General features: G+C 42.2%; 1 protein-coding gene across 4 annotated transcripts in view; it reads left to right on the top strand.

The window, feature by feature from the left end:
* Nucleotides 1-27,712, top strand: part of DUSP16 (dual specificity phosphatase 16) — a 44,794-nt gene extending 17,082 nt beyond the window's left edge. For 3 of the 4 annotated variants that reach the window (XM_050323466.1, XM_050323465.1, XM_050323468.1), the window contains exons 2-7: nucleotides 6,507-7,088; nucleotides 8,216-8,354; nucleotides 17,128-17,291; nucleotides 20,130-20,289; nucleotides 20,991-21,114; nucleotides 22,443-27,712. In XM_050323466.1, coding sequence (XP_050179423.1) covers nucleotides 6,858-7,088; nucleotides 8,216-8,354; nucleotides 17,128-17,291; nucleotides 20,130-20,289; nucleotides 20,991-21,114; nucleotides 22,443-23,616 — 1,992 coding nt within the window. In that variant the 5' untranslated portion in view covers nucleotides 6,507-6,857 and the 3' untranslated portion in view covers nucleotides 23,617-27,712. Of the gene's footprint in view, nucleotides 1-2,433; nucleotides 2,643-6,506; nucleotides 7,089-8,215; nucleotides 8,355-17,127; nucleotides 17,292-20,129; nucleotides 20,290-20,990; nucleotides 21,115-22,442 lie in introns of those variants that run through there. The other variant, XM_050323467.1, reaches the window with a different exon arrangement.
* Nucleotides 27,713-27,750: the final 38 nt, after the last annotated feature.

The following is a 27,750-nucleotide window of genomic DNA, read 5'->3' as shown; positions in this document are numbered from 1 at the left end:
CTTTCTTTCATAGAGTAGCTGGAATTTATTGTGGTGAGGAAATGACTGTGGGATCATGTACCTTCTGCTGATACGTTGTGGGATGTTAAGGATTCATGCAACAGCATCGTTCCATGGATATATATGACAGCTTTTAACATACCGACATGATAGTTTAAAATCAACATACAAAACCCACATAAAATATCTGTATGAGTTGGGAAACACGACCTCATGAACATGAGAGTGGGAGAGCCTGGGCTGGTGTTAACATCTCTTGTAGTGTAGCCCCAAGAGAAATGCTTTAGCAGCATAAAAATGGTCACCCTTTTTTCCTCTTTTACATCTGCTCCAGCTGAGTGTTTATGAGGTTGGGTTTGAGTGGCTGCTGCAGTGGGAAACACAGATTGGCTGTGGTTAAGATGCAAACAAACGTTTAGCATAAATATTTAGCAACAGGCATAAACAGGAGTTAAATGGTGCGACTTGGGATTGCTAAGACAAAACTTACACATGGCCATTTTCAAACAGTGACCTCTTCTTTTTTTTTTTAACCTACCACTCTATTTTTACAGGGCTTTCCTTTACTTCCACCTAAGATATTTTTGTGCCCACAGAAGGCCGATTGCACCTGTCCGTAGATGAGGAGGAAAATGCTGTTGTGTGCAGGGACACCTTTTGCTAGTCAAGATTGCCCAAAGCCCCATCCAACCACATCTTGAACGCCTTTGGGGATGGGGCATCCACAGCTTCTCTGGGCAACCTGTGCCAAGGCCTCACCCCCCTCCCAGTAAAGAATTTCTTCCCAGTATCTAATCTAATCCTGCTGTCAGTGTGAAGCCATTCTCCCTTGTCCTATCACCACATACCCTTGTAAAAAGCCCTTCTCTGGCTTTATCGTGGGCCCCCTTGAATTATTGAAAGGGGGGCTGAATTAGTTGAACACCTGTTTCCCACAGCTTTTAATGATGTTCTTCTTTTTAATGATCTTCTGGACGTTATGGGGAAGGTGAGGCCTAAAAGGGTAACCCGAATATGGACACATGTTCTTAAACTTCTGGTCTGTAAAGTTTAGGAAAATAAAAAAATAAGGGGAGGGAGAAAAAAAACCCCAAAGTGTGCAGTATTTGACAGGAAGCCAGTGTAACTCCCTTGAAACTGGAGTGGCATGCCTGAGTCAGTGAAGTATGAGCTAAGAATCTGGCAGAAGCCTCCTGCACAAAGGAAGGTTGAGGGAGTCTCTCAGGAAGCCTGTGCGCTGCTGAATGTGGCATGTTTGAACACGAGACTGACATCATTGTGAGTTCACAGTAGTGAAAGAACAAAGTATCAGCCACAAATTAGACTGACCTAATTTTTAAGTCACTTGCAGACATTTAATAGCCCAGTATCTTGCTTGTGCAAGCTGTTTATTTCTATCCCAACCTCTGACTACTTAATTTAAACTACGAGTTAACCTTCTAAACTGTAAAAGAAATTGCTCTGGAAGGTATGTATGTGTGTGTGTGTTTGAGCAGTGCTACAGACTTCCTTCCTTGGCTCTTTTTCCACTCTGACCTCAGTTTTCACTTCAAGGAAGTGATTAAGGACCACCCATCGTGTATACCTTTATCCTTCAGGATCAGTTTTTGAGGTAAGAACCTCAGGATTGTGTACCAAAACCTAACTTGTTCCTATTGGCTGCTCACAGGCAGACTGGAGGTCTGGCTGAAAATTATTACAACACGTGCCAGGGGTACCAACAGGAATGTGTGTAGAATGAATAAGTTATTATTAGACTTACCAGTATTATTTATTGCTGTATCTGTGATCACTGACTGATGCTTCTTCCATTGCTGAATACTTAAGAAATACAAAGATCCTGCAGTTTGCAGATGATATACTACCTTCCAGGTATTTTAGTTGGCTCTGCATGCCCTGAAGTTGATCCATTCTGCTGATGTATTACTTCAGTTATTGCAGAAATATATTGAACTCTTCCAGCTTGGGATTACTTTGACAACAGTCAGTGCCTTTCTGGTTGCTTTTTGAAGGACTGTTTCAAATAAAACACCTCTACAAATTCTGGAGAAATATAAGGTCTTGTTTATAGATTTGCACAGAGCTGTGTGTACATGTAAACACACACCTAATGGGGTAATACCAATACATTTTAAGGGAGTATGTTTTGTTTCTCTTTGCTATTCAAAATTCTGGTAGAAGCCCAGAGAGGTTGCTACAAAACATTTCTTGTTGACTCTGGTTTTCTGACTAAGGTGCCTATCAGATAATAACACCATAGTTCACTCCCTTGGTTTGATATTGCACTTTTTTTCCCTTCAAAAAATTTTAAAAAATCCTGCTCCCTTTTAATTCTTATACATTAGATTGGATGGGACTTGGAGCAGCCTGGTGCAGTGGAAGGTGTCCTTTTCAACTCAAGCCATTCTGTAATTCTGCTTCACTGATAATGTTTATAGTGGTGGGGATCATAAGTCATCCTCTGCTCTCCTTTTCCATTGAGAAGTTATTATGTGGCTTCTCTTTTCAGCCATGTGGTCACTGTGTTGGAAATGTGGCTTTGGCACTGCTGTAGGTCTTGCATAACATGAATGTAATTCACAGAAACACTCGAGATCCACTGAGAGAGACACACCAGAGCACCTTACCTGGATCATAGCTCAGTGAGTACCATGGCTTGCTTTTGTTCCTGATTGAAGCCCTGTTGTTACCATCTTGTCAGTTTTTGAAAGCAATTTTTATAAGCAGGCCATCATAATTACCTTTGTGAGTACAAATTAGGCATGAGAATGTGTTCTGTTCCTATCCTGTGAGCTGTTGGTAGTCTTCCACCCTGGTGAGGGTTTTCAGTCCCAGTCATCTGGATGTAGGAGTTTGTTCACTTGTTTTCTGTACTGCACCTGCAATTCAGCACTCACTCTATATCACAGATTGAACCCCCTACTCTGAACAGCCCAGAATGGGAGACTTCTTAGCAGGATTACTGCAACTCTTTAATTTCTTTATTTGTTTTATTCCACCATGTTAATTGGGAGCCATTGGTGTACAGCATTTACCTCCGTGTTTCCTCCTCTACTCCCACTTCAAGATAGCTGGGCTGTACTGTGTTGGTGGACTCGCTGTTTTCCACCATCTATTCTGTTTCCTTGCAGTGTAGATGTCATTTCAAGGAAAAAACCCAATTAAAATTAATTGCTTTACTGAGTAGGACTGAGCTTACGTATGTGTAATGTCAATGTTTTATTTGTCCCAGCATCCCTTCTGAAGATGCTTCTCCATGCTTTTATCACTATGTAGCATACCCTGGTGACAGTGTTAATTTTGTTTAGAGCATGCAGAGGGCTTTTCAAAAATGAGTTTGACAACAGATTTAATTAACACTTATTAGGTGGTTGTTTTTTTTAACTTCTAGATGTTTATCTGTCCAGCCGACAGGACATGCATGCAGCGCAGGGCAGCGCTGTATTTTCAAACACAAGCAGGAAGAAACAAAGTATTAATGTTGACAGTTTGGAAAAAAAAAAAATTCCTTCCAAACTTTCTCATGCCCTGATGTGAAGGGGTTGAATGTGCATGTTGCCTTCCGGGAGGACTGGTGTCATTTCCTCAAGTGGGTGAAAGACCAGAATATTTTAACCCGTGTCATACTGTACCATGGAACAGCTTACAAAACCTCTGCTCTTAAAGGAGGTTGACTCACTTTAGTCATTCAGTTTAATTTAATAGGAGTCAATAAAAAGTCTGCCGCAAGAAATTCATCCCTGCCTTGCCCAGAAGCTATTCTGATTTACTTCCCTGATAAAATTACCATCATTATCCTCTGCTTTTAATCCATTCTGGTCCTTGTTCGAGGGCTTCAGATCCACCTTCTCTTTTCATCGTACAATGACCATGAAGCAGATCAGAGTTGCTTTTATTTCATTTTTGTCTCCTTATTTGCAGGGCCGTATCATTTGAATGTTTCCCCCTTAAAATCTCTCATTAGGCAAGAGGCCTTACTCTTAGAGACTGACCATTATCTGAAGGCTCCGAGGTCTCATTTCTTTCACGGTAAAACCTTTCAGAGAAGTAGCCTGGACTGTTATAACAGCTGTGCTTGATGTTTGTTTAGTGGCTGCTCTTCAGAGCACTCCTCTTTTTAATCTGTTTCTCAGCAAAAGGATGACCATGCAAAATACAAAAGTCACTGTATTGGAACCTTGGTGTCGTGAAAGGTTCTGCTGTAAAGCACCCTTATTAGATGAAGAGTAAAGATAGACTGGAATTTCAGCAGCTTGAGGATTTATGAATCAGTTCAACACTTTAAGGTTTTCCCTTTTTTTAAGTTTTGTGTCTTGGAAAGTTACAATATAGTTGCCAATTCTGGGAAAATAGTAAAAGGTATTTAAATAAGGACTGGAGGATTTATTTGCCAGAAGTATAAAGGTGAGTTTATATACTTTTATAATTCTCCCTAATTGAAAGGATGACTATTTCTTTTTCTGAAGCTAGCAGAAAAGTCCTGGCCTCTTAATGATGAAAGACTTTTTAAAAAAAGTTTGCCTTAAGCACAAATAGCTGAATTTTCCACTTTAAACTTGGGTGGCTCATTCATATTTCACTTAATGGTAATATAGTATCTTCTCTCTCCCTTACCCTCCTTACCACCAAGGCTAAAAATGGGGGGGGGGGGGGAAATGGAATATAAAATGTTTCTGAAAAGTACAGGAAATGTCTGTTCCTTAAATAGCTTTGCCAGGGAATTTCCAAATGTGCTTAATGCTTATGGCTGAACTTGCAGCAGCTCAGTCTTCAGTCATGAGTGGATCCTGTTCTTAAAATGTGACGCCTCCTTCCAGTAAACTGTGTTGAAATTAAGTCTATGCTTTGTTTCTCATCTGCTCTTCAGCAGAAATAATTGTGCCCGGTGGTGAAATGAGGGCTCTTGGGGGGGCTGCTTTAAACACTTGATTTACTTCTATTTATTAAAAGTGTGAAAACAGTATATAGTTTCCTGAGATGGTAGCTAGTTTATTTGTGAGGACTTCAGGGAGGTGTGGATGTTCTTTACATGCTCTTTACCCAATCACCATATATGACTGGTTTGAGATCTCTTCAAGGGCCTCCTGAAACAACCTTCTGTTGTGTGGAAGTGAGGGCTGAGACAGCAAGCAATAAGCATTTAGAAGATAAGCATACCCAAACTGAAAGTTGCAAATTGAAGATTAAGTATTTTGAACAGCGTGTGTTTTAGAGTTCTGTAGTTTCTCAACTGCTTTGTTTTCCTGTTACTACTTGGACTTTAAGTCAGCAATTTATCCATCAAAACAGACTGTCTAGTTCATGAACAAACTGTCTAGCTTACAAAGGAGCTAGAGCCAATTACCACTAGAGCCAGTGGAAAAGTTTTCATTGAGTTCAGCGGGTTTGGTTGGCAACCTTTGATATGATTAAAAGAGAATCAAAACTTGTGACAGGACACATTCAAGAGAAATTTAAAAAAAATCCAGAGCACTGTTTTTTTTCTGAAGAAAGAATGGACACAGTTACCAAGTTTCCTTTTTTTTCCCCCCTTGCAAAATGGCATAGACTTTTGATACCTTCCTGAGGCCAGTATATGTGCTTCCTTTAATCTGGACAAGCTTAAAAGCACTATTTCAATAGCACCGGAGTCAGAACAAATGGAAAATCATGTGTGGTCAACCTCACGTCTGTTTATGTGAAACCTGGTGTTTTTCTTGTATTGCCACGTGAAACTCACGAAATAGCTTTCACTTTCCTTTTTGGGGTTGTGAAAGTGGAGTTTGTACTTTTTTCAGAATTTAATTTGCTTGAGATTTATATGTAGATTTGTGTAATATATCTAATGAATAAAACAACTCCTGACCTGGGATTCACCATTGCCGAGCACAACTGATCCGTTGGTGTAACAGGACTTTTAATAATCTATCCATAAATCAGTTTGAATTAATAACTTCTCTTGCAATTAAGATTGTGTCCTGATGTAGCATCTTGTTCTTCTGGTTTCTCTTCAGGAGTGTTTCTTAAGAGAGGTGGATGTAAGTTTGGTCCTTCCTTTTCTACAGTTTCAGTTCCCCCACTTGCAGTGCTGGTTTGTAAAATACTTTCCAAGGCATTAAACTTTTAAAATGTTTAATGTTTAAAATGTTTAAGTAACTAATTTTACAACTTCTTACTGAGTGGTGAAGTGCTGAAATGCATTTAAACAGGTCTGCTGTTGAAAGGAATACCATGATTTAGGACAGTATCTCTAAACTATGTTCTAACAGTCTTGTGAAGAAGCAGAGATAGTGGCAACAAAAGTCTGCAATTAAGGCAGGGTATGTTACCTGAAATACAAGATAATTGTCCAGGCAAGATTCTTGGAATAGATTCGGAGACGAGTTGCCAGTTCTCTCTCGAGGTGTTTGGCATCCCTGGCAGAGAGGAGAAGTCCTCAGGAATGTATTTATTCTATGGGATGGCCCACTGTACAGTTAACCTCAGAGCTGAATCTTGGTTTTTTTTCCATCTTCCCCTTCTTACAGGCTCTTAGTCTGCTGCAGAGCCGATGGGTGGGAGCAAAGGTAAAGAATGATGTCTTGCAGCAGCAGGCAGAAAGCATCTTTTGTGTGAACTGTGAACTGGCTGCTCCACAGTCATGTCCTGATGAATCAGACGTGAGGGGTTGCTTTGTGGCACATCAGCTGGAAGCAGGAGGAGACGTTCAGCTGAAGAGCTCCCTCCGAAAATGGATTTAACTTTTCTTTCGCCAGTCACCGCCAGCGTGACCTCATGCATCTCTAGCACAATGGTGTGGCTGAGCCTTTGAGTACACAGCTATTACATCATCGCGGCAAATTGGGGAGGGAGGCGCTGAAAGAGGCCTTGTTGTTGTCATGGCCGATGAGATGACCGGGACTCAACCCATTGCGGCTGAGAAGTTGGTGGCCTTGCTGGAGAGCGGTACAGAAAAGCTGCTGCTGATTGACAGCCGCCCCTTTGTGGAATACAACACGTCCCACGTCCTGGACGCCATCAACATCAACTGCTCCAAGCTGATGAAGCGGAGGCTGCAGCAGGACAAAGTTTTGATTACAGAGCTCATTCAGCACTCGGCAAAACACAAGGTAGGAGTCGTTTTCCTCTTAGTCCTTGTAATTGTTTAAAGGAGCGGCTGGAAAGCAACTTGTAATGATTTTTACCTTAGGTATTTCATTAAAAAAGAAAAACAAAAACCAAACCAACCAACCAACCAAAAAAACCACAAAACCCCCAAAACCAAACAAGACTAAGGGACTGAGTTCAGGTGAGACCCTTCCTAACCAAAGAGGGCATTGGTTGCTATTACATTTATTGTTGGGATTCTTTGTAGCCCTAAGTGACACAGTTTAGAAATTACTCAGAATTTTCTCAGGGTTCCTACATGTCTTGTAAAGCACAGTCCCTCAAATGAATGCAATTAAGGCAGAAAAGATTCTCCTCCTCAGGATTCTTTGGGGTCTGGGGTGTTGGGGATGGCTTAGCAAGCAGTCATATGGTTTGCAAAGAAACTGCACCTCTGTCAATCCTGGCTCCTACTCGCTGTTAAAAATGCTCTTCATGGGAGTAGTTTGATGGGTTTAGTGGTTTGATTTGGTTTTTTGTTTATTTGTTTTGGGGGAGGAGGGATGTGGTTTTCTTCCAAATAGTGTTATCAGTGAATAGAAGATAGCTAAACTGTTTCAAATTAATGCATGGGGGGGATTTGTTTGGGTTTTTTTCTTATCCATTGGTATTTGTTTCATGTGCTTTGGATACAAAAATAATCGGCTACGTTCTTGCTTTGACGTGTTAAACATGAAAATGATGATGATGACGATGTTTGGTTTGGTTTGTTTGTTTGTTTGTTTTTTAAAACATAAAGTTGTACAGGTAACCAAAATGTGTGTGGCTTAGAGGCAGTTTAAGGTCTCTTTACTGTTGATGTACAAAACCTCCAGAAGCAGAAACTGGGTCCTTCTTCTAAAAGGCTTAACTTTTAAACAAATCAACCAAGATAGAGCATTTCACAAGTGACATAAAATTAGCTAATGATAGAAATTTGTGGAGTGTGCTTCAACCTGCAGCAAATAATCAATTTACAAACTGGTTCGTGTACAACTGCATAAAAAATCTTTGTGTCTGAACTACTGTTTACCAAATACATGGGAACCCTAATGGAGCTGATAATGTGGTGCTTTTAATCATCTTCCTCCCTTTTTACGCTGTGTTTCAGATTGAAATTGACAGCAAGCAGGAAGTGGTGGTGTACGACCAAAGCTCCAAAGATGTGACCTCTCTCTCATCTGACTGCTTTCTTACCGTGCTCCTGGGCAAACTGGAAAAGAACTTCAGCTCTGTGTATCTGCTGTCAGGTAAGATGGACCAAAAGAGACCTCAGAAACACTTGTATAAGGAGGAGAAAGAGAAAGCTGTCGGTGTAGCAGATGTGCACAGTTTTGTAAGTGCTGATGTAAAGCTCAGTTGTAGCAGAGACTTTTCTGTGGTTCTTTATGCATGCAGTGACACTCATAATGCAGATAGGGCTTGGAAATTGCATCTTACAGGGGATATATTGCACCATTAGGATATGTAAGTGGAAATGGATCAATGCAGGGGTTTTTAGATGCATGTGTCTGCTACTTTAGGTTCAAAAAATAGGAAAAGAAAAGTGCTTCCCTGATTTTTTAAGTATTGTACATGCTAGGAAGAAAACCTCTTCCTTACTGAGTTGGTACTACAACAAGAACAAGGGAAATGATCTCCCAGAGTTATGGAGATTGGTTTGTGTGACTTTTTAAACTTCAGCTCCTGAAGTGGTAGCACTTTATTTAGGTCTTCTCCCTCACTCTCCTTTTTCTTTTTTTTTTCTTTTTTTTTTTAAATCCCAGGTCAAAGCATCTCTAGAAATTCAGCTCCTTATCATACCAGATTTGTATTATTGTATTATTACTGAATAATTATGAGAGAGAGGGAAATAACTCCAGAGATGCTGTACTTACAGTAATCTAAGTAGGGTTTTGCACTGGCTGGGTTTGGTGCTTCTGTCTTATTTACTGACTAGGTAAGAATTACATCTGTGGGTGGTGGACTACAGCATTAAATTAAATAACTCTTCTTTCATATGAGCCACCAAATAATTGTGTGGTGTCTAGGCACAGTAAATGAGTAATGTAAGAGTGCTGAATCAAGTGGTTAATGCTCCCTTAAATTGAAAACTGTTATTTAAAAAATAAACCCAGTCTAGAAGCAGTTCATCTCTTAAGAAATCCTTTTATTGTTTGAATACACAACTCTGCCCATTTGTCCTGAGGGGTTTTTTTAATCACCAGAAGCAGATTACAGCTGCATGCTGCAATCAGACTATTCACAACTTAATTTCCATGATAGAAACAGCTATCTAATAACTGAGAATGGGACCTCGTGGCAGGGAGGAGTTGGAAGGCATCCTTAACAAGGCCAAGCCAGAGTATCATGAAGCTTCCCTTGCTTATATTGCCCCTCCCTTGCTCTTAAAAATCCAGCTACCTAATACATGAAATACAAGAAACCTTCAGGGATGTGGGGTGAAGGAGAAGGAGCTGGATCCAGTCTTATGGAAAGTTCCTTAGTTTATTGATCTGTGGCTCTGGGAAACTAGATAAAATATGTTGTCTCAGCAAGTTGATGATGAACTCACATAAATGTTTATGGCCCATAATGAGAGTAGAGGTCAGTGCACCTTGTAAAAAAGAAAAACCTTTGGACTTGAGTTTTCCCTATGCCGCTAAATCTGATCTGTTTAAAATGGTGACCTTAAATAAACATTTTGGGTAGGAAAATATTTTTTTGTTGGGATAGAATAAGGAGCAATTGACAAATATCTGAAATTCCTGCATCTGTTCTTCTTGCCACCCCCCATTACTGAGCAGTCAGTGTTTTTTTATTTAGATTGTGCATAAAGGTATGTTCTACCCTGGAGATTGTTTTTCATTGAAGTAAATGTTGTAGAGACCTCAGAGCAACCCTTACCAATTAGTTTAATCTGTTGGTATAACCTCATAAAAATATTTATAATCTGGCGAGGAATGTTTTCAGGAATTCAAATACCTGTTTTGGTTCTTAATTTTAACAGTATGCAAAATACTGAGATGTGGGTCCTGAAGGCTCAATCCCACTCCCACCGTGGCATCTACTCATCTGAGTTAAATAAGATTTGAACATGGGGATGTCACTTGATTCCTTCTCTTTCCATATGTTAAGAATTGGATTTACTTGCATGGAGTCCTTTTCCTAAATAATAGTGGTTTTAGGATTTTTCTACTTGCTCTGTAGAAACAGTTGAGAGACTGATTCTTGCCTGAATGATCATTAAGGCAGTAAACATCCAGAGTCAAGAGTCTTGCTTAAATTCTACTCCACTATGTAAGTGGAAATCATTCATGTTCTACATCCCTTAAAAACTTGCTCTTCCTTACTTTTAACCTGGCTTAGTCCTACTCATGCAAGCACACACGTCTTCGTGATGGTTACCTCTAAAATGGTGCTGGTGAACAAGATGAAACAGCTTTGGATGTAGAGCCGTGGTAAATGTCCAGGAAGGACTAGCTAAACTTCAAAGTACTGTAATGCAGGAGCACAGAAACAGTTTTACTGAATTCTCTAAGGATTTTTCAGTGCTGCAAGACCTGAGTGTATTTTGCCAGTGACCAGTGAAGGACATATTTTTCTGTCGGTGGCATTGGGTACTGTGGTACCTCTGAGAACAACTAATACAGAAAACTTACATAATGTACCAGATTATGAAGTGTGTGTGGCCAGAGGGGCAGTTAAAGATACTTGGAAGCCTTTTGTGAGCTTCTAAAATTGCCTTTACAGCTTTACACCATGGTTGGACTGTCAGTCCTGGCACCATGTGAATGGAGGCCCTGGTAGGGAATTGCCCACTAATCTCTTCCCACCTTTCTGCCCATGACAAGCATCAACCACGATGTGATTCAGTGGATTCTCCTTTCACCAGAGCTCTCTGAGAAACTCCTGAAGAGCACAAAGCTACTTTAATAGGGAGAAATAAATAAATTACTACTTTTCTATTCAGTGACAAATGATGGTGACATATGCAGTGGACAGTCAGTGATGCCCTAGGCAGAATGAGTATGTAAAGAAAGAGCAAACAGAATGAGTTCAGCGAGGCTGGACACAGATCCTGGAAACAAAGTAGTGAGTTATTACCTGGGGACTAAACTTCCCAAATAATTGTTTCCTCCTTACCTCTTCCTTGCTTAACAGAGAGTGTGCACAAAATAAAAGACTTGCATGAAGGATACAAGGAGATGGAAGCAAGTCAGGAACTCTCTTGCAGTCATCTTTATCCTGGCCTTTTTTTTTTTTTTTTTTTTTAGAAATATTTGAAATTGGAAGCCCATTTAAAGAAATTTGAGTATAAAAATGCTCGTATCTCCAGGGTACATTTACCATTGTGCTGTCTCTGCTTGCCTGAAGGAAAGCTGAATAATAATCAGAGTGCTCTCTCCCTGCTTTGTGCCCAGAAAAAACATTCCTTGTGGCAGAGGAGCAGGAAATCGTAAGAATATTCTCTTGTAGGTAGAGCTGATCATTTCTGTGTCCTGCAGTGACCAGGGCTGCAAGACTGAGCTAAATTCCCAACTATATGTAAGCCTTTGCAGAGCACACCTTCAGATGGTGGTCATCCATTAAAATAACGAGGTTATCTGTAAATCGAAAGGAGTACAGCAAGAGCGAGGTGCTGAATATCCTGCCAGTGTTTAGAGGAGGAGAGGCAGCTGCACGGTGATGCCAGCCTTCCTGAAATTCTGGCTGGTTGATTCTATCAGAACAAACCTCTGTTGAAAGAGGTAACAATGCTGCTGGAGGAGTGCAGTATTCCCCAAGTGATCCCATAACCTATGGAATACAGCCATTGCTGGTGGGGAAGAGTGAGAGAGGAGATCAACTCTGAATCACCCTCTTCAAAAGTCTCCCTCTCGATCAATTTTTAATGAGAGCCTAGAAAAACGAGTACCCTTGGCTACAGCCAGTCCTTTGAGAGCATCCTCCCACCCCGTGTACTTAAAATGCAGTTTTCGGTGTCCATTTACTGCCACGGTTGTTTTAAGCACTTGAAGAATGGTTTATTACTTTCATATGTGTATCCCCTTGCTGTCTTTTGACGGAGGAGAGCAAGGTTTGACTAGAGCAGAGCTCTCATAACATTTCTCGAGCCCAAGAATAACTTGTTAAGTTTGCTTTTGTTTTGGATACCTCTGGACGCTCGTGAAACTTAATTGACTGCAATTACGGCGCAGGGTTCTTTTGTTTTCCTTTCTTTAAAGGCAGAAAGGGCAAAGTGTGGGTGTCCAATGTGCTCTTTTTACTTGGCATGTGCCACTTGGGTGGGAGGGGACGCCTGACCCCGTTCTCACCCATTCCTCCTCCCCCACCTTGTTTGCTTAACCTGCCTGTTAACCTCGTCCTACCAGCCCTCCAAGGCAAAGAACTTCCCTTGCTACCGGGCTTGTGGAACACCTGTGGCATAACAGGGCCGCCCTCTGAACGTCACCAGCCTGAAAACACCGCTGGCTTTCCCAGAGTGTGGAACCTTGGAGGCCGTGGGATCCCCCGTGGACGGGAATGGGATGATGGGATGGGAGCCCTTCTGGCTGGGCTCTCCAGGCTGGGTTTATGTAATGGAAAATGGCACCAGTCCCTGCAGGGCTGAGCTGGAATGCAGGAATTGGAATGGCCTGTTTAAACCGGAGTGGAAACATTGGAGATTCATAAAACTTATGAGTCAGAAAGTTTACAACTTTTCTCTTCTTAACGGCGAGGAGGAGAAAAAAAAAATCTATATTGCAGCTTTTAGATAAACAGTTTAATGTTTGATGGGAATGCGACTGGGGAAGTGCTGTTAAGTCACAGCATTAAGATCCTCTGAGGCAAAGTAAACCTAAAAGTTAGGGGCTTGTATATTTTGTCTTTGCTATAGTGCTGTTTAATTTTTTTATTATTTAATTTTTATTATTTAATTTATTATTTAATTTTTTACCCACACTACTGGCACTAAGCAGTATTTACAGTAACAAATTCTAAATTGCTATTAGGAGAAGAGAAAAAAAAAACCAAAAGCTAAACATGAGTTATTCCACTGCATACCTTTGGTGAATGCAGACACTGGGTGAGGCTTTGGGTTTAGGACTTATAATTTTAAGTCCTAAATATTATGTTTTAGAGGTAGTTGCAAAATTTCCTGCTTTTTTATTGTTCTTTTCCCTTAAAAAGAATAGTTAAATGGAAAAAGAAAAAGATAGCAACATTGCTTTAAAAAGGGATAGCAATATAATATTTATAAGTTTGTGGTTATGTAAAATGATGAATAATTATTGCCCTTAATGAAGAGGCACATTCTGGATTTGACAAAGGTGGAATGTTAAATCTTCAAGCTTCAATGTCTCTCCTTCTTGTAATGCTGTACATGCATGGAGCCTTTGTTTTTCTGACCCATCACTTGGGTCTTACCTCTTCTCCACTCCCTGCTTTAAAGTAATTGTGTCTGATGCTGAATAACACTGATGTACTGTCAGACATTTAGGTCTTGTGGACAAAGGAAGCAGCTTCTAGTATGTTGTCAAGAATTCATTGCAGTGATGTGAACACCTGTATCTCACCTTTCTTCAATTCCAAGTTAGGTTTCATGGCTGTGCTTAAAAAGGAACAGCATGAAATCCTCACAGAGCAAATGCAGTGTAAGCTTGTTTTTAACTGTCAGAATTTGTATATGCATGGAGCTTTCATCTTTGTAGGGGTTGTTTCCATACTTGGACAGTTACTAGAAAAAGCAAGTTACACCTAAAAGGTCGCCTACTTTGTGTTTCCCTTTCCCTGCAGAGCTGCAGGCACCTCAGCTTTTGCTTTTTAATTTCACACCCAAACTTAATCCACCTTATCTCTGAAGTACAGTCAGATCTCTGTTACTTTGTGCTTTGTCAGTATGCACATGCCTGATTAGCAAGAGCAGCTATCTCGAGATGATTAAGATAAAGCTCCTGGTTCAGATCTCTGGAAACATGTGAGGATAAAAAGGAATTACACAATGGGCTGTTTCAACAGTAATTTCATGAGCAGCTCTAAAGAGATAAGGATTGCCTCCTGATTGTTTGTTGGTTTTTTCCCCCTGTATGTTAGAAACACATGTAAATTGAGACACAGGATGGATGTATGAGGGAACATCTGTGCTGGAGGTTTTAATGTGCTCAGTGACAGATGAGATTTTGCTGGAGCAGCAATGATATCCCAAAGTCAAAGCTGCATAACCTGGGATTACGAGGAAGGGATGTGTGTTGATGTGAATGAAGAACCATGAACAGTGAAGAACATTTGGAGAACTGATTTGTTTAGTAATTGGTGTTTCTGCTTGACTTTTTTTGCTCTTCCCCAGGCCAAATCAGTAATTAATATGTTTCCTGCAAATTTGCCTTGTCTAATTTTGGTCACATCTCTGAGTGGTTTGATACCCCGTTGAAGGAAATATAAAGACAACTTTTACTGGGGAATTTTGCTGAAAATTTTTCATCCCTTCTGGGTTTGGCCCTGTTTTGTTACCTAGAAACTGGCTCCAGAAGTCAAGTGTATTTTCTACAATTAAAACAAACTGCACAGGGCTGCCAATGGCCCTATTCCAACTGAGGTAGGTAAGGAGATTTAAAGAAAAAAAATTTGCCTTGCTGCAAATGTTATTCTCAAATCATGGAATTTGAAACAAAACCCACCACATAGTTTTTTTTTTAAGGCTCAGCTTTCTGTTCTGCATTCCCACCTGCAGACTAAATTAATTTTCCAAGTGTTTAAGGTTTATTTTGAAGAGATGGGTAGTTTAGCAGGATGCATATACAAGTGTGTTTTGTTGGTTTGTTTGCTTGTGGTTTTTTAAAGCAATTTTTCCACATACTGTGACCTAGAGTGTATTTTTCCTATTGGGAGTGCTGTAAATCAAAGCCAGATTTATTAAAAAACTACTGTCTTTTTAGAAAACCTGGTCAAAGAAGATGGCAGGGCAGATAACTTAATATTGGAAACAAATCACCAATTCCATACTTTTTCAGATGGGTTCACTACAGATGCAATAGGTTAAGGTATATTCAAAGGAAAGGAGGGTTCACTTGTGAGCACAGTAAAGATAGGTAATATAATGCCAAACTTAATGGATTTGAGGGCTTTGTGATTATAATAAAATAATAAAAATAATTGCTTGTGCAGCTTCTTTGAAAGGACTTCTCTTTCCAGCTGTGGGGGTGAGAGGATCCAGAAAGCAGCCAACAATGTTCCCAAGAAATAAAGAATAAGCAAATGAAACCAAACGCCAATACTTGACTTCCCCTTCCTCCTTGCCCTCTCAAAGAACCGCTTAAATTTCATCTGAGAGGCATTTACTGCCTGTAAATTCAAAGAGTGCTTCCTATAATGGAGGGGAAAACATTATGCTGCACAGAGGAAACTGTAGAAAGTATGTGAGAGAATTATTTTGCAAAATTCAGTGGACACATGGAACAGGCAGGATCTGTGCTGCCTGAAAGGGAAGTTGCCAAGCAAGGAAGGAAGAATCCCAGGTAATAGAATAGAAAAGAAAATGTCAGAGCCAAACCTTTGCTGTGTCCCTAGCTTTGGTCCTTTAGTTTAGAGCTATGGCTCTGGGATGGGCAGTGCCTTAGCTTGTCTAACAAAATAGACAAGTTAATTATTTGTTTGTTTGTTTATTTGACTGAGCAGGAGTCGGTGTTCATCAGCTGTTTGCTCTAAAATCTGATTGCTGGCTTTTTTGGTTTATTAGATGAAATGGGCACACACTTGGCTATAACCTTGGTGTTTCTGTATTCACTAATGACACAGACTTCTAAATCTAAAGAATATAACATTTGGCAGATTCAGCACATTAATAATTCCAATTCCTTGATGACAAAAAGGTGCCTCGTTCTGAACAGCTTATAATGACTCTTCCTTCAGTTAAAACTCTGCTCATCTCTAATGTGTGGAAGCAGCTGGGGTTTCCCTCTATGGTTTGCAGCTTTCACCCTTACTGGCTGGGTGTTAAATGATGAAAACAGCCAAGAGAACCTGCAGCACAGTGATTTAAACAGCTGCCTTAGGTTCTTCCTCATCCTAGTTTATGAAGGTGAGGAATGAGAATGGGCTGAGCCTGAGGTTTAGTGAGGCTTGGTAAAAGCTAGCTGGCTTTTGTGAAAATGTGTCCAAGTGCAAGTTCTTTGCTGAAGGTTTCACTGGGGTTTTTTTCTAACTGTGGGTAAGGCCAGTTTGGTGACAGCTGGTAGCACAGATGTGTGATGCAGCCCTTGTGAGTGGGATGGAAGCCAGGAAATAGCCAAGCAAGAAAAAGAAATGGAGTCTAGAACAGACTCAACCTCATGTTTTATTCCCTTCACGCTTCACAGCTGCTGTGCCCTGCTGATGGGGAAACAGCCAAGGAGCGTTTTTGGTGGCCACGGGGATTTTAGGTGGATTTAAATGTGTTATCAGTCATTCCACTCAGTTTAAACTCCGAGTGGTTTAATGCAGTGCTGGGAAATGATAATGAGAATATTTGGAGCCATATTATGGGCAGGGCCTATCAACTGGTGGAGATAAAGAACCAGCAAGCATTAAAGGGAGCAGAGACTTCAGGTGATCTGCTAGGGGAGTTCATGGCTTGGTGAAGTCCCCCCTGTATCCCCTCTCTGCGTCCCCCACTTGAGGTGGAGAAGCTTTGGCTTGGTGTGGCTTTGAAGGCTGAAAGTTCTTCCAGTGTGCTGAAGGAAGTGCATTAATTATGGAGCGGCCCACAAAAGAGTACTGTAGGATTGGAAAAGCAAACATTAATAAATGAATATTGACACTTTCACCAAATTGAGTAAACATTACTTTTTCATAATGAACTCTCAGTATAAATCTAATACAAAAGGAGGGGGTGTTCAGGAAACAGCTTGCTGGGGTGGAGATGAAAAGGTGGGCATGCTTTTGGTATGGTGAGTGCTGTGGCTGTTTCTCTGAAGTGTCATTTCCAGATTATTAAGAACGGGAACAGGCATCAAAAACTTCTGGTATGGGCACCGATGCCTACACCAGCACATGTAAGCTGAATACATACCCTTCTTCTCACAGGTGGATTTGCTGAGTTCTCCAGCTCTTTTCCTGGTCTCTGTGAAGGAAAATCCACACTCATCCCTACGTGCATTTCTCAGCCTTGCCTCCCCGTTTCCAACACTGGCCCGACCAGGATCCTGCCTCATCTCTACCTTGGGTGTCAGCGGGACGTCCTCAACAAGGTGAGTGTTCTGGGTGTCCTGGGGTTCACTTGGGTGAGTGCCCTGGACCTGTGTCCATGCTTCTGTCATCATTCATGGCTACAGCTAAAGCTGCTGCAAACAAATCTCTGTACATCGACTGAAATGCTCAGATCTGGACAGTCAGTGGGGTTGTCTAAAATGAGCTTTTATGGTAGCACTGCACTAAGAAACTTCTCTACTGTTTCTAAGTACAGGTGCATTTAGCAATTTCTGCTCCTAAAGAATAGCACAGAATATTTTTATGTATTTAAAATAGTCAGCAAAGTCATCAAATGTATCACTGGTAGGACGCTGGACTATCAGATGTTTAAAAGAGCTTGTCTCAAATTGCTGTAGGTCTGTATTCCTATGAATATCAACAAATGTTTGCTTCCATGAGGAGGTAACTCATATTGCTTCCAGTCTGAATATATTTTTAGGCTATTTTTCGTTACTTTAAGGGCATTTTTGAAACCCAAGTAATCATATAGAGGGTAACTGTGCTTTAATAGAGAGGGCAGAAGTGGAGGATAGTCAGCAGTCACTGCATCTGCTTTGTCCTTTAAAATCTTCCCTGTCTTTATGGCCAGGTAGTGAGTCAACAATTCAAACTTGATTCACTTACGGATGTCAAAGCAGCTTATTACTATTCCTACCACAAAAGTAATTCGTGGTCCCCAGACAAAAGACAGCAGGAACTGACTAATTAAAAAAAAAAAAAATCTTTGCTTTCAACTGCAGGGTATTAGAAAGGTGCTCTTCTGCTGTTTCGGGGTATAAGGGCAGGTGCTATTCTAGGACAGGGTGGGGAGGGAGGGAACAACTTCTTGTTGTCCTCCGGGGCCAGGGCTGTGTTTGGGATGTGACTGGAACTCCACTGGTGTGACTCCTCAGATCTACTTATTTTTTGTATCTTTTTCCTCTTGCTTTGCCCAAACTCGGGAATTGCTTTGTTCTGGGCAGTGTTCACTGCACTGAATTAGACCTGAGTGTGGGTGGTTTATCCCACCTCTTCGGTGTTCATGGCTGCCTCTGGAAAATGCAGAATGGCTTCCACCTTTAATGTTTTCTATTCAAGTCCAGTTTAAAAACAAAAAACCAAAACCAAACAAACCAAATTGCTGAAAAATTCTAGGAAGATTTCCAAATATTAAGATGTATTTGTACACACTGACCTTATTTTTGCCTTCAAATGCTGTCTGTGAGTTCTCATGATTCCTTCTATTCACCAGACACAATGATTTCTCTAAAATTAAATTGTCTCAAAAATATCTGCATTACTAATTTGACCTGATGGTTTAAAGATTTTGATACTTTATCAAGATGAACCTACCCTTTTAGGATCTTTATAAGCTTATAATCTCTGAGTGAATGGCTAGGGAAATGCTCCTCTTGTTGCAGGACTGTCTGTAGTCATGATCTTTTAAAAATACTGAAGCTCTTTGCCATTAATACCTCTGCTGATAGTGCTTTATTTAGGAAAGATACACAAACACAAATGCTTTGTTTGTGTCCTTCAGCAGAACTGATGATTCATTCAGGAAAGTCTTAGGAGGATTTTTATATTTCTTCTTACAGATTTCTTTCTAAATGTTTAAGTCTGAAAATGTTCATAGTATTTTTTGCAGTGTTGCAATGCTGAAAACCTTGTGAAAATTCTAAGAGAAAAGTTTGTTTCAGTTTTGGGTCTCAGTGTGATACGTTGTGGTTATCTCTGTGGCATTGCAAGAGGGTGCTGACAGTCACTGCTCTTTGTGAAAGAGAGGGAGATGAAATTCTAACCTAGATGGCAGTGATAGTGTCCTTTCTGAAAGTCAGTATGACAGAGAAAAAAAATCTGTGTTGTGGTTATGGGCCTGAACAAGCCTCCTACTTACATCTCAAGGTTTGTACCAGCATTTTAAACTGGTATTTAAACTCTTCTGCTCTCCTGCTTACATAACTATTCTCTTTCTTTTCTTCCAGACCTGGATTTTATTTCCTGGAACAAAATAACATTTTAGGGTGCTATTAATTTTCAGATTAAACAAGTCATAAAATGTAAATAGGCTTACAAAAGAGCATTTACCTTCTTTTCACAAAGTTGTTAGTATTGGGATTTCTGGATCTTCCTCCCATCATAATTCACTTCTTCCTCTCGGGTGCCTTACAAAGAAGGCACTGTTGTGGTTGTTACACTGGAGCAGGTTGCACAGGGAATGATTGATACTTTGGAGTAGAAGGAAGCATAACTCCTTTCTTTAACCTTAGTCCCAAAGACAAGCACTAATATTTTGGGGTGGTTTTTTGGCTTGCAGATCTCAGACTTGGCATCTGCAGGCTTTTTGTTCCCATTTCAATAATCAATTCCACAGCAAAAAACCTTGCATAACTGTGGAACTGTGATGGCTTGAGTGTGCTTTCATATTTCATATTTCTCACCAGTACCTGTGACAGGGCAACCTCAGATATGTGATCTGGGGAACACATACTCAGGTCAGCACGTGGGAAGTGTTTGGTGTCAGCTTGCACAGGGAGAACTTTTAAACCAAAGTAGCAAAAAATTCATTCTCTTACAAGCGATGCTTCAAAGCAGCAGAAGGTATTCTACTGTTATTCCTGTTCTTTGTTAACTTTGTTTTTATGGGATTTGCAGTCCAAATGTTATTTGCATCCACTGGATGTCTCATTAAAAGCTGTTAAAAGAATTGAAAGCTGAGGAGTTTTACCTTTTTCTCAAAAGAATGTCCCTTATACAGCTAAAAGAATTCCAACACAAATTTCAGTTGGGTTTTCAGCTTTGCAATGTGCCAGAGGTACCTTTTGCCTTCTCTAGGCTTAATCTGTTCTCTCTCCTAGGAGCTGATGCAGCAGAACGACATTGGCTACGTCCTGAATGCCAGCAATACTTGTCCCAAGCCTGACTTTATTCCAGAATCCCATTTCCTCAGAGTGCCTGTGAACGACAGCTTTTGTGAGAAAATTTTGCCTTGGTTGGACAAATCAGTCGATTTTATAGGTGAGAAGAAAATCCAAATTCTCTCTCTCTCTCTCTAAAACGGTTTTTTGGTTCCTCTGTGCGTCTGCCTTGCTGTTATGGTTGGAGAAGCCCTGAGTGCTTTCTGGGTGGTATGAAAATACCCTCAGGATCTGTGTGCACAATCAGCATCACTTCATAAGCACAGAAGCAAAATAACACAGCAAAATAACATTCTGCCACTGCATGTTCCAGCATGAAGGAACAAAAACACTTAAGAGCACAACTCTGCTTTCAGGCAGCCTGGTAGAGTCCTAATATATTGTCTGCAGGGAGTGAAGGAGAAATTTGGACATACAGCTCCTGTCTTGACCTGTGAGCAGTGAGCTAGCCAAATCTGAGCTGGCCAGATTGTTCCATCGTGAATGCTTGCTTGTTACTTGGATATAAAATTAGAAACAATTACCTTCCCCAGACATGTAAATAGGGTGGTTTATGTGCACATTAAATTGAGGTGCACTGTAACTGCAGTATGTTTCCTCTGTGTGTTATGCTTTTCTACACTCAGTGCTGAACACTACTGGAGAAAATAAGTGATTTTTTTGTTCAAAGCTTCCGTGAGATTTGTAATTAGGAATTAATTTGGAAGTTTTGAATAATTTTAAACAACATATTGCTTTCTTTGCAAACTTCTCATCATGGTAAATGCTGCAGACTTTGACTCCTGCCAATTTCTTTGCTAGAAAAAGCAAAAGCATCAAATGGCCGTGTGTTAGTGCACTGCTTAGCTGGGATATCTCGCTCTGCCACCATCGCCATCGCCTACATCATGAAGAGAATGGACATGTCCCTGGATGAAGCTTACAGGTAAGAAGAAATTTCCTTTTCATACTAATTCTTTTCCCTGTTGGCTCATTTTACAGTGACTGATGTTATAGGAGCAAGGGTAGCAGCAAACATTTTACCTGGTGGTTCCCTGTCCTCTGCACACTCCTGTTTTAAGCACAGACTTCCTCCAGGAAAAAATGAATCATGTTGAATAGACATCACACAGCCACAAGCACACCTTCCCTGTTTTCTCAGGCTGGGTTTAATGACTGCACACTCATCTTCTGTAGGTTTCCCCAGAGAGATTGTATTTTTAATAATATTTAATTTTCCCCGTGACATGTATGTGTGCTTGTACTACATTTAGCTCCTCAAGGTTTCTTCCCCTTGTTAATTCTTTTGTCCAGGAATGTTTCTTTAAAAAAAAAGCAACCCAAAACCAGAGGAGGAGGGCTTTGGGCAGCTTTCTGCTTTGCAGCCTGCAAAAGCAGAGTACTTATTTAGCTATGCTGGAAATCAGACAGGTAGGAAGTGTGCTTTTGTATTTAGCTTTGAAGTATGTGACATGACTTCTATTACTGAGGTCTTTATCATACAGTTAGAACTCTGGCTCAGCAAAACATTTTCAGTATCCCTGCACACTCAGCTCAGTACATGACAGCATGCTTGGATGGGCACACCTGTGCAATCCTGTTGCCCTTTTACTGCTGAACACCTACGGGACCTGAGAGAATGCTCTTTGTTTTAATGCTGCATTTGCACCTTTCTGTTTTTCTTTTTGATTATCAGTGCCAGTGTGGGGTAGGAATGGCTGGAACTTGCTGGGTAAGGTCAGAATCTGTTGTGGCTCTTTGTCTTGCCTGACAGTGATAAACAGGGTAGGAAGGGCTCGCTGCAGTAACAACAGCATGAGAGGTGGAAGGAACATGTGATGTCATCCCTTGGAACGCTGGGGAAGGGTCTCTTGGCTAAAGCTCAAATGTTGTTCGTGCAAAACTTGAGGAGCTCTTGACTCCAGTCAGAAACCAAGGTAGCAAAGATCCCACTGATGAAGGAAATAAGGAAAAATGATGCACTCAAATCACTTGTGGACATCATGAAGAGTTAAAAAAAATGCTTTCTTCCCTACCCACTTTTTAGCCACCTTTAAGTAAGCTATAGAGACAACTGACAGCCTCCAGCATTATTTTGCTTAAAACTGCCTTTTTTTAACTCCATCCTCAAGTTACTTGTGCTTGATTGAAGCCCTAGTCCAAGCTAAGTTAAGAACAGGCTGTAGACATTGGCAACATTCACTTTGGGGTTATCCTAGGTCTGAGCAGCAGGCTCTTCAAGTAATTCTTGGTTTCTTTGTCCCTTCTTACCAGATTTGTGAAAGAAAAGAGGCCGACTATTTCTCCCAACTTCAATTTCCTGGGCCAGCTTTTGGACTTTGAGAAAAAGATAAAAAACCAGGGTGGTCAGCCTGGACACATTAGTAAGTTGAAACTTCTGCACCTGGAGAAAAGCAGCGAGCACGTGCAGGTTCCGGACGGGGGGCAGAGCCTGTCCCTGAACCAGCTCTGCATCGCTGCCGCCTCCGAGGTGGCGGAGCAGAAACCCACGGACTGTGGCAGCGCAGCACGAGGGCACCTGTCCCCTCTGGAAGATGGCCCGCTGGTGCAGGGCATGAACGGGCTGCACGTCTCCCTGGATAAGGTGGAAGACAGCAACCGGCTGAAGCGCTCCTTCTCCTTGGATATCAAATCCGTGTCCTACTCCTCCAGTGGCAACCGCGTGACCGCAGCAGTTCAGGGCTTTGCCTCCGCCGAAGACACCCTGGAGTACTACAAACATGCAGCTGCTTTGGAGGGTGGCAGCAAACTGTGCCAGTTCTCCCCTGTCCAGGAGGTGTCGGAGCAGACCCCAGAAACCAGCCCCGACAAAGAGGAAGCAAACCCTCCCCAAAAGTCCCCGAACACGTGGCAGCTGGACGGCCAGGGCAAGCGGCAACACCCGGGGAGAGGCAGCGGCGGTGCCACCACGCAGCGGTCGCTCCTGTACCCCCTGCACCGCAGCGGCAGCGTGGAGGACAACTACAGAACGAACTTCTTGTTCGGCCTCTCCACCAGCCAGCAGCACCTGGCAAAGTCTGCCGCCGGGCTGGGCCTCAAGGGCTGGCACTCGGACATCCTGGCTCCTCAGACGTCGGCCGCGTCCCTTACCAACAGCTGGTACTTCGCAGCAGAGTCCTCCCGGTTCTACTCGGCCTCGGCCGTGTTGGGGCAGGGCGGGGGCTGCTCGGCCTGCAGCTGCAGCCAGCTGCCCTCGGGCTGCGAGCAGGCCTGCGCCGTGCGCAGGAGGGCGAAGCAGGGCGACCGCGGCGACTCCCGCAGGAGCTGGCACGAGGAGAGCTCCTTCGAGAAGCAGTTCAAGCGCAGAAGCTGCCAGATGGAGTTTGGGGAGAGCATCATGTCGGACAGTAGATCCAGGGAAGAACTGGGCAAAGTAGGCAGTCAGTCAAGTTTCTCAGGCAGCATGGAAATCATCGAAGTGTCCTGAGGGGCGGGCAACGGCCTTGTTGTGTGTCTGTATCAGAGCTGCTTCCCCCTCCAGGCTGCTCCCCCAGCGTTTGAGAGATCCCTGTAAATCTGAAATCGCGTGTAAAAAGGTGGGGGGGAGGGAAGAACCTCGAGGCTTCGGTGTGAACACAGCAAAAGGTTAGTACTGCAAAGAGGTGACGAGCGAGCTTCTGCCCGAGGACACCAGGGGTACCGCTGGGTTCTTCTCCTCTCCTTTCCTGGAGAAGGGCAGAGCACTTCAGAGGTCTTTAGAGGAAGCAGTTGTATGCAATGGATTGCACAGTTTCAGTGGTTTTTTATAAAGGAAGCTCTCCTGGTATCAACCTTGCTCTGGTTCCACTGAGACACGTTCCTACCTGTCAAAACCAGTTTTGTTCTCCCCCCCTCGTGCCCCATATGTTCACCAGTGCACCTTAGCCCTGACACTGAGCCAACCTCTGGAGGGAGACCTTTTTCCTGTAAGGAGACCGGGAGCAATTCCAAAGGACATAGGGACTGGTTACAGCGAGGCTTGTCTGAACACACAGCTCAGACAAATGTAAATACTGGTGTAACTATTGTTCTAATGGATAGGCTTTAGGTGATTTGCTAGAGAGCTGCTTCAGAGAAAAAAAAAAGTACCTCAAAAATATAAAAAATAAACTAGGGCTTTATGGCTGCCACATGCTGGTAGTCAGTTCATAGCAATGTGAACAAGTAAGGACTAGCCACATTTGTGTTTTTTGTGTTGTTTTTTTTTTTTTTAAGCTGTCTACGCACAAGTGTTTCAATTGGCTCAGCAGCAATGCTTCAGAGAAGATGAATGAACCATACTTAGGACTGTTTCCCCCAGTCTTTTGAAACAGTGTTCATATTTTTTATATTAAGCTGGCTTCTGGGAGAGCGGTAGAGTTGCTTTGGCTCCTAAGCTGGAATGGAGTGGTTGATAGGTAGGGTTACGTGCAAGAGAAGTGGCTGCTACGAGTGGCCACAACATGCTTTTCTTGCCAGTGAATAATTCAGTAGGAGGCTCTTGAAGGCCTTTTTTGGTTTGGGGGTTTTTTGGGCGGTTTTTTTGTGGTTTTTAAGATAAAAATGTGGTAGGCTTTTATCCTCAACTGAGCAGTACCACTGAGGAACTGCTCTTCATGGATGGTCCCAGTCCTGTGTGGGGTGGGGGCAATGCAGGTGGTTGGGTTTTATTGCATTCCAGCATGGATTGGGACTGGCTTTTCATTAGTTTTGCTGAGTTCATCAGATAAAGGGAAGTCTGGCTAGCTACCCAAGGAAAACAGAAGGGGGCCTCCCTCCAGTGTCCCATCTCAGAGTGTGGTGAGAAAGAAAGGGGCTTTGAGAAGAGGCAGCTTGGTCTTTCCCAGCACCCCTCAGAAAATGTGCATTGAGGGGAAACTGTATTGTTTTGTCCCATTTCAGTGCAGGCAGCTGAAAACTGTACATCACACGTAACAAATAATTAACCCAGGCCAACAGCTTTAAAAAAAAATTTGTCAGCAGCAACCTGAAGCCCTAATTCAAGTGAGCAGCTTGGGTTATGTTAGGGGTTTTTTTACTGTAAGTTTAGCTAGTTTGTGACTCAAATCTCAGGTTTTACTATATTGAAAAGTGGAGAAGATTTTGTCATTGTTTCGTTTTGTGGCTAGGATGTGACTTTGATTTCCTACAGTGGACTGTTGAAAATAGCACTGAAAGCTACAGCGTTGATTAACTTGATCCTAAAAAGTGCAAAAAGCACAGAGACAGCACCAGGAGGCTCTGTTTGGGTCGTGTGTAGATGTTGGAAGAAGAGGTAGCCCAGGCAAGGGACAGGTTGACATCACACCTATCAGGTGTTCATTAAACATGCACTTGTCTCTGTTTACGTATCAGGTGAAAGCAATTACATCACAACTATTTTCAGCATGTGTATACCTATGTAAACAGTTTAACAGGGCTCCTCTCAGCCAGATTTCAGGACAAGCCCACATCTGTGGTTTAAATCAGTTAGTGGGGGTTAACACATATCAATCCCTGAAGACAGAAGCAGATTCTTCCTGTCTTTTGTGCTCCTTCAGACCTGTGTGTTCCCCCCTTCTCTGTGTTTGGGTGTTGGTTCTTCTCCTGTTTGAGGTTTGTTTGCTTGACTGCCTTCTGAGGAACTGAAATCTGGTCTTGTGGCTCCTTGTGATTTCCAGTAGTCCCTGAACAAATCAAAGCTGTAGGCTCGGTATTTTTAGGGGATGTCCCCATAGGACGATGCCTTAACCCCATGTCCCGCACAGGGTGGTGCCCTGGCTCCTGTCTGAACTAGAGTCCTGTGCCTGAACAATACTGGAAATGGTTTGCAGGAGTCTGGAAAGCAAAGTGGAGGATGTGAGAGGGGAGAGGTGTCCATGTTCAGTATGGATATAATGTATGGTCACCGGTGTATGGCCTGCTGGGCATATTTGTGTTATGGAGAGCTATTCGAGTGGTTCAGAGAGATGTGAGGTTCTCATCTTGTTGTGTGGTGAGCATTACCTGTATGTATGATGAAATAAAATCAGAAATGGTACCTGTTTATACAGAAGGGCTGAGGAAGGAGTTGTGGAGTGTGCGTTCCCTGTGCCTGTTCATGACTTACATGGCCGCAGCAGCTTTGCACCCCTTGTCGCAGGTAGGAGTGATTTTACAGCACCGGTAACCATTTAGGCCTCTTACCTGTTCCTGAAGACCCCACCTCTTCTGCTCCCTTGGAGATCAACCCTGGCACTTCTCTGCCCTCAGTGTCTCATACAGGTGTGAGTAACCTACTCCTCTTAGTCTTGTTGAAGCAAGTATTTCAAATTTATTAAGTTACCTAGAATGATCCCCCTCCTTTTTTTCTTGCCTCCCATACTTCTTATTTGAAGATTAATGTAATAACTTGTTTAAATACTTATTTTGACTGATTCTGTCACTCCTGAAGCATGCAGAGCAAGCTGCTTCAGAGAACAGCTCATACAAATCACAATGTTTGTGTAACAGCATCTTCAAACTCAGGTGCAGCAGCAGAAGCTTTTTCTTTTCTTAAAAAGAGAATTTCAAAGCCTAATCCCAGAAAGGGAAATGCAGAATTCTTAGCCTCCCTAAAAGGAACCAAACCATCAGCCAGAGCACAAGTAACAACCTATGTGAGTTTCTGTGCTTATTTTCTACAAACAAGATGTAGCAACTCTTACATAGAAAGCTGCAGCCATTCCATGGCAAAACCAGAACCACGCTGATTAAATGGCAAGAGCTGCTTAGCCTACAAAACAGGTTGACATGACAATCTAAGATTTCGCTGCTCCAGCTTCCCTTACCCTACTCCAAAGTCCACTTCCCATCGCAGCAGCTCTGCTCCCTGAAGTTCTGCTTTTTGAAGAATGCACTTGCCACTCCTTTCTGCCTGCCTTGCAGGACTCGCTCTGCTCCTGGTCCACTCCATCCTTCCACTCCTGCCCCTGCCGGCAGACAGCTCTGTGCAGAGACACTCTAATGCCATCTCCAGCCAAAATCCAGGGGACAACTGAGATGTGTCTCATGCATGTCAGCAAGACTTAATTTTCGTTTCACCAAAGTCACCTACCCAGACATTTTAATTAGCTAGCCATACACCTGGCTAGCCTGTATTTGTTTCATTTTCTGAGATAAAACAGCATAGATTAGCAGTTCACATAAAAAATGTTTGGACCAAGTCAAAATGCCCATTTATTCCTGGTTATGTTACTGTCCTGTTGGAGGCCATCGTATTTCATTACCTTCACAGCATCCCTACGAGCTCACTGCTCAGTCTCCACCTGTAAAAATACAGTAAAAAGACAAAAAGGTTTATTCTAGGCAGCTGACATTGGGAACTGACCTTGGAGTGCTTTTCTCTCCTCTCTCATGCCCAAGGATGACTTTTGAAGGCTGTAGGAACGCTGGAGCCCATCCAACACCACCTCAGACCTGCCCTGGCTTTGGGGACTGCTGGGTGAGCAATTCTCCTTCACAGAATGAAATCACAGAGTACTGAGGTGGAAGGGACCCACAAGGATCATCAAGCCCATCCAGGGATCAACCCCACCTCTCTGGCATTATTAGCACCATGTTATAACCAAGAGTTCCTGTGGATGAGGCTGAGAAAACATGTATT

This window comes from Myiozetetes cayanensis, unplaced genomic scaffold (genome assembly GCF_022539395.1).
Source record: "Myiozetetes cayanensis isolate MyiCay16 unplaced genomic scaffold, myiCay2020 scf3, whole genome shotgun sequence".
Classification (NCBI taxonomy): domain Eukaryota; kingdom Metazoa; phylum Chordata; class Aves; order Passeriformes; family Tyrannidae; genus Myiozetetes; species Myiozetetes cayanensis.
This window is presented reverse-complemented; position numbering and strand designations above follow the sequence as displayed.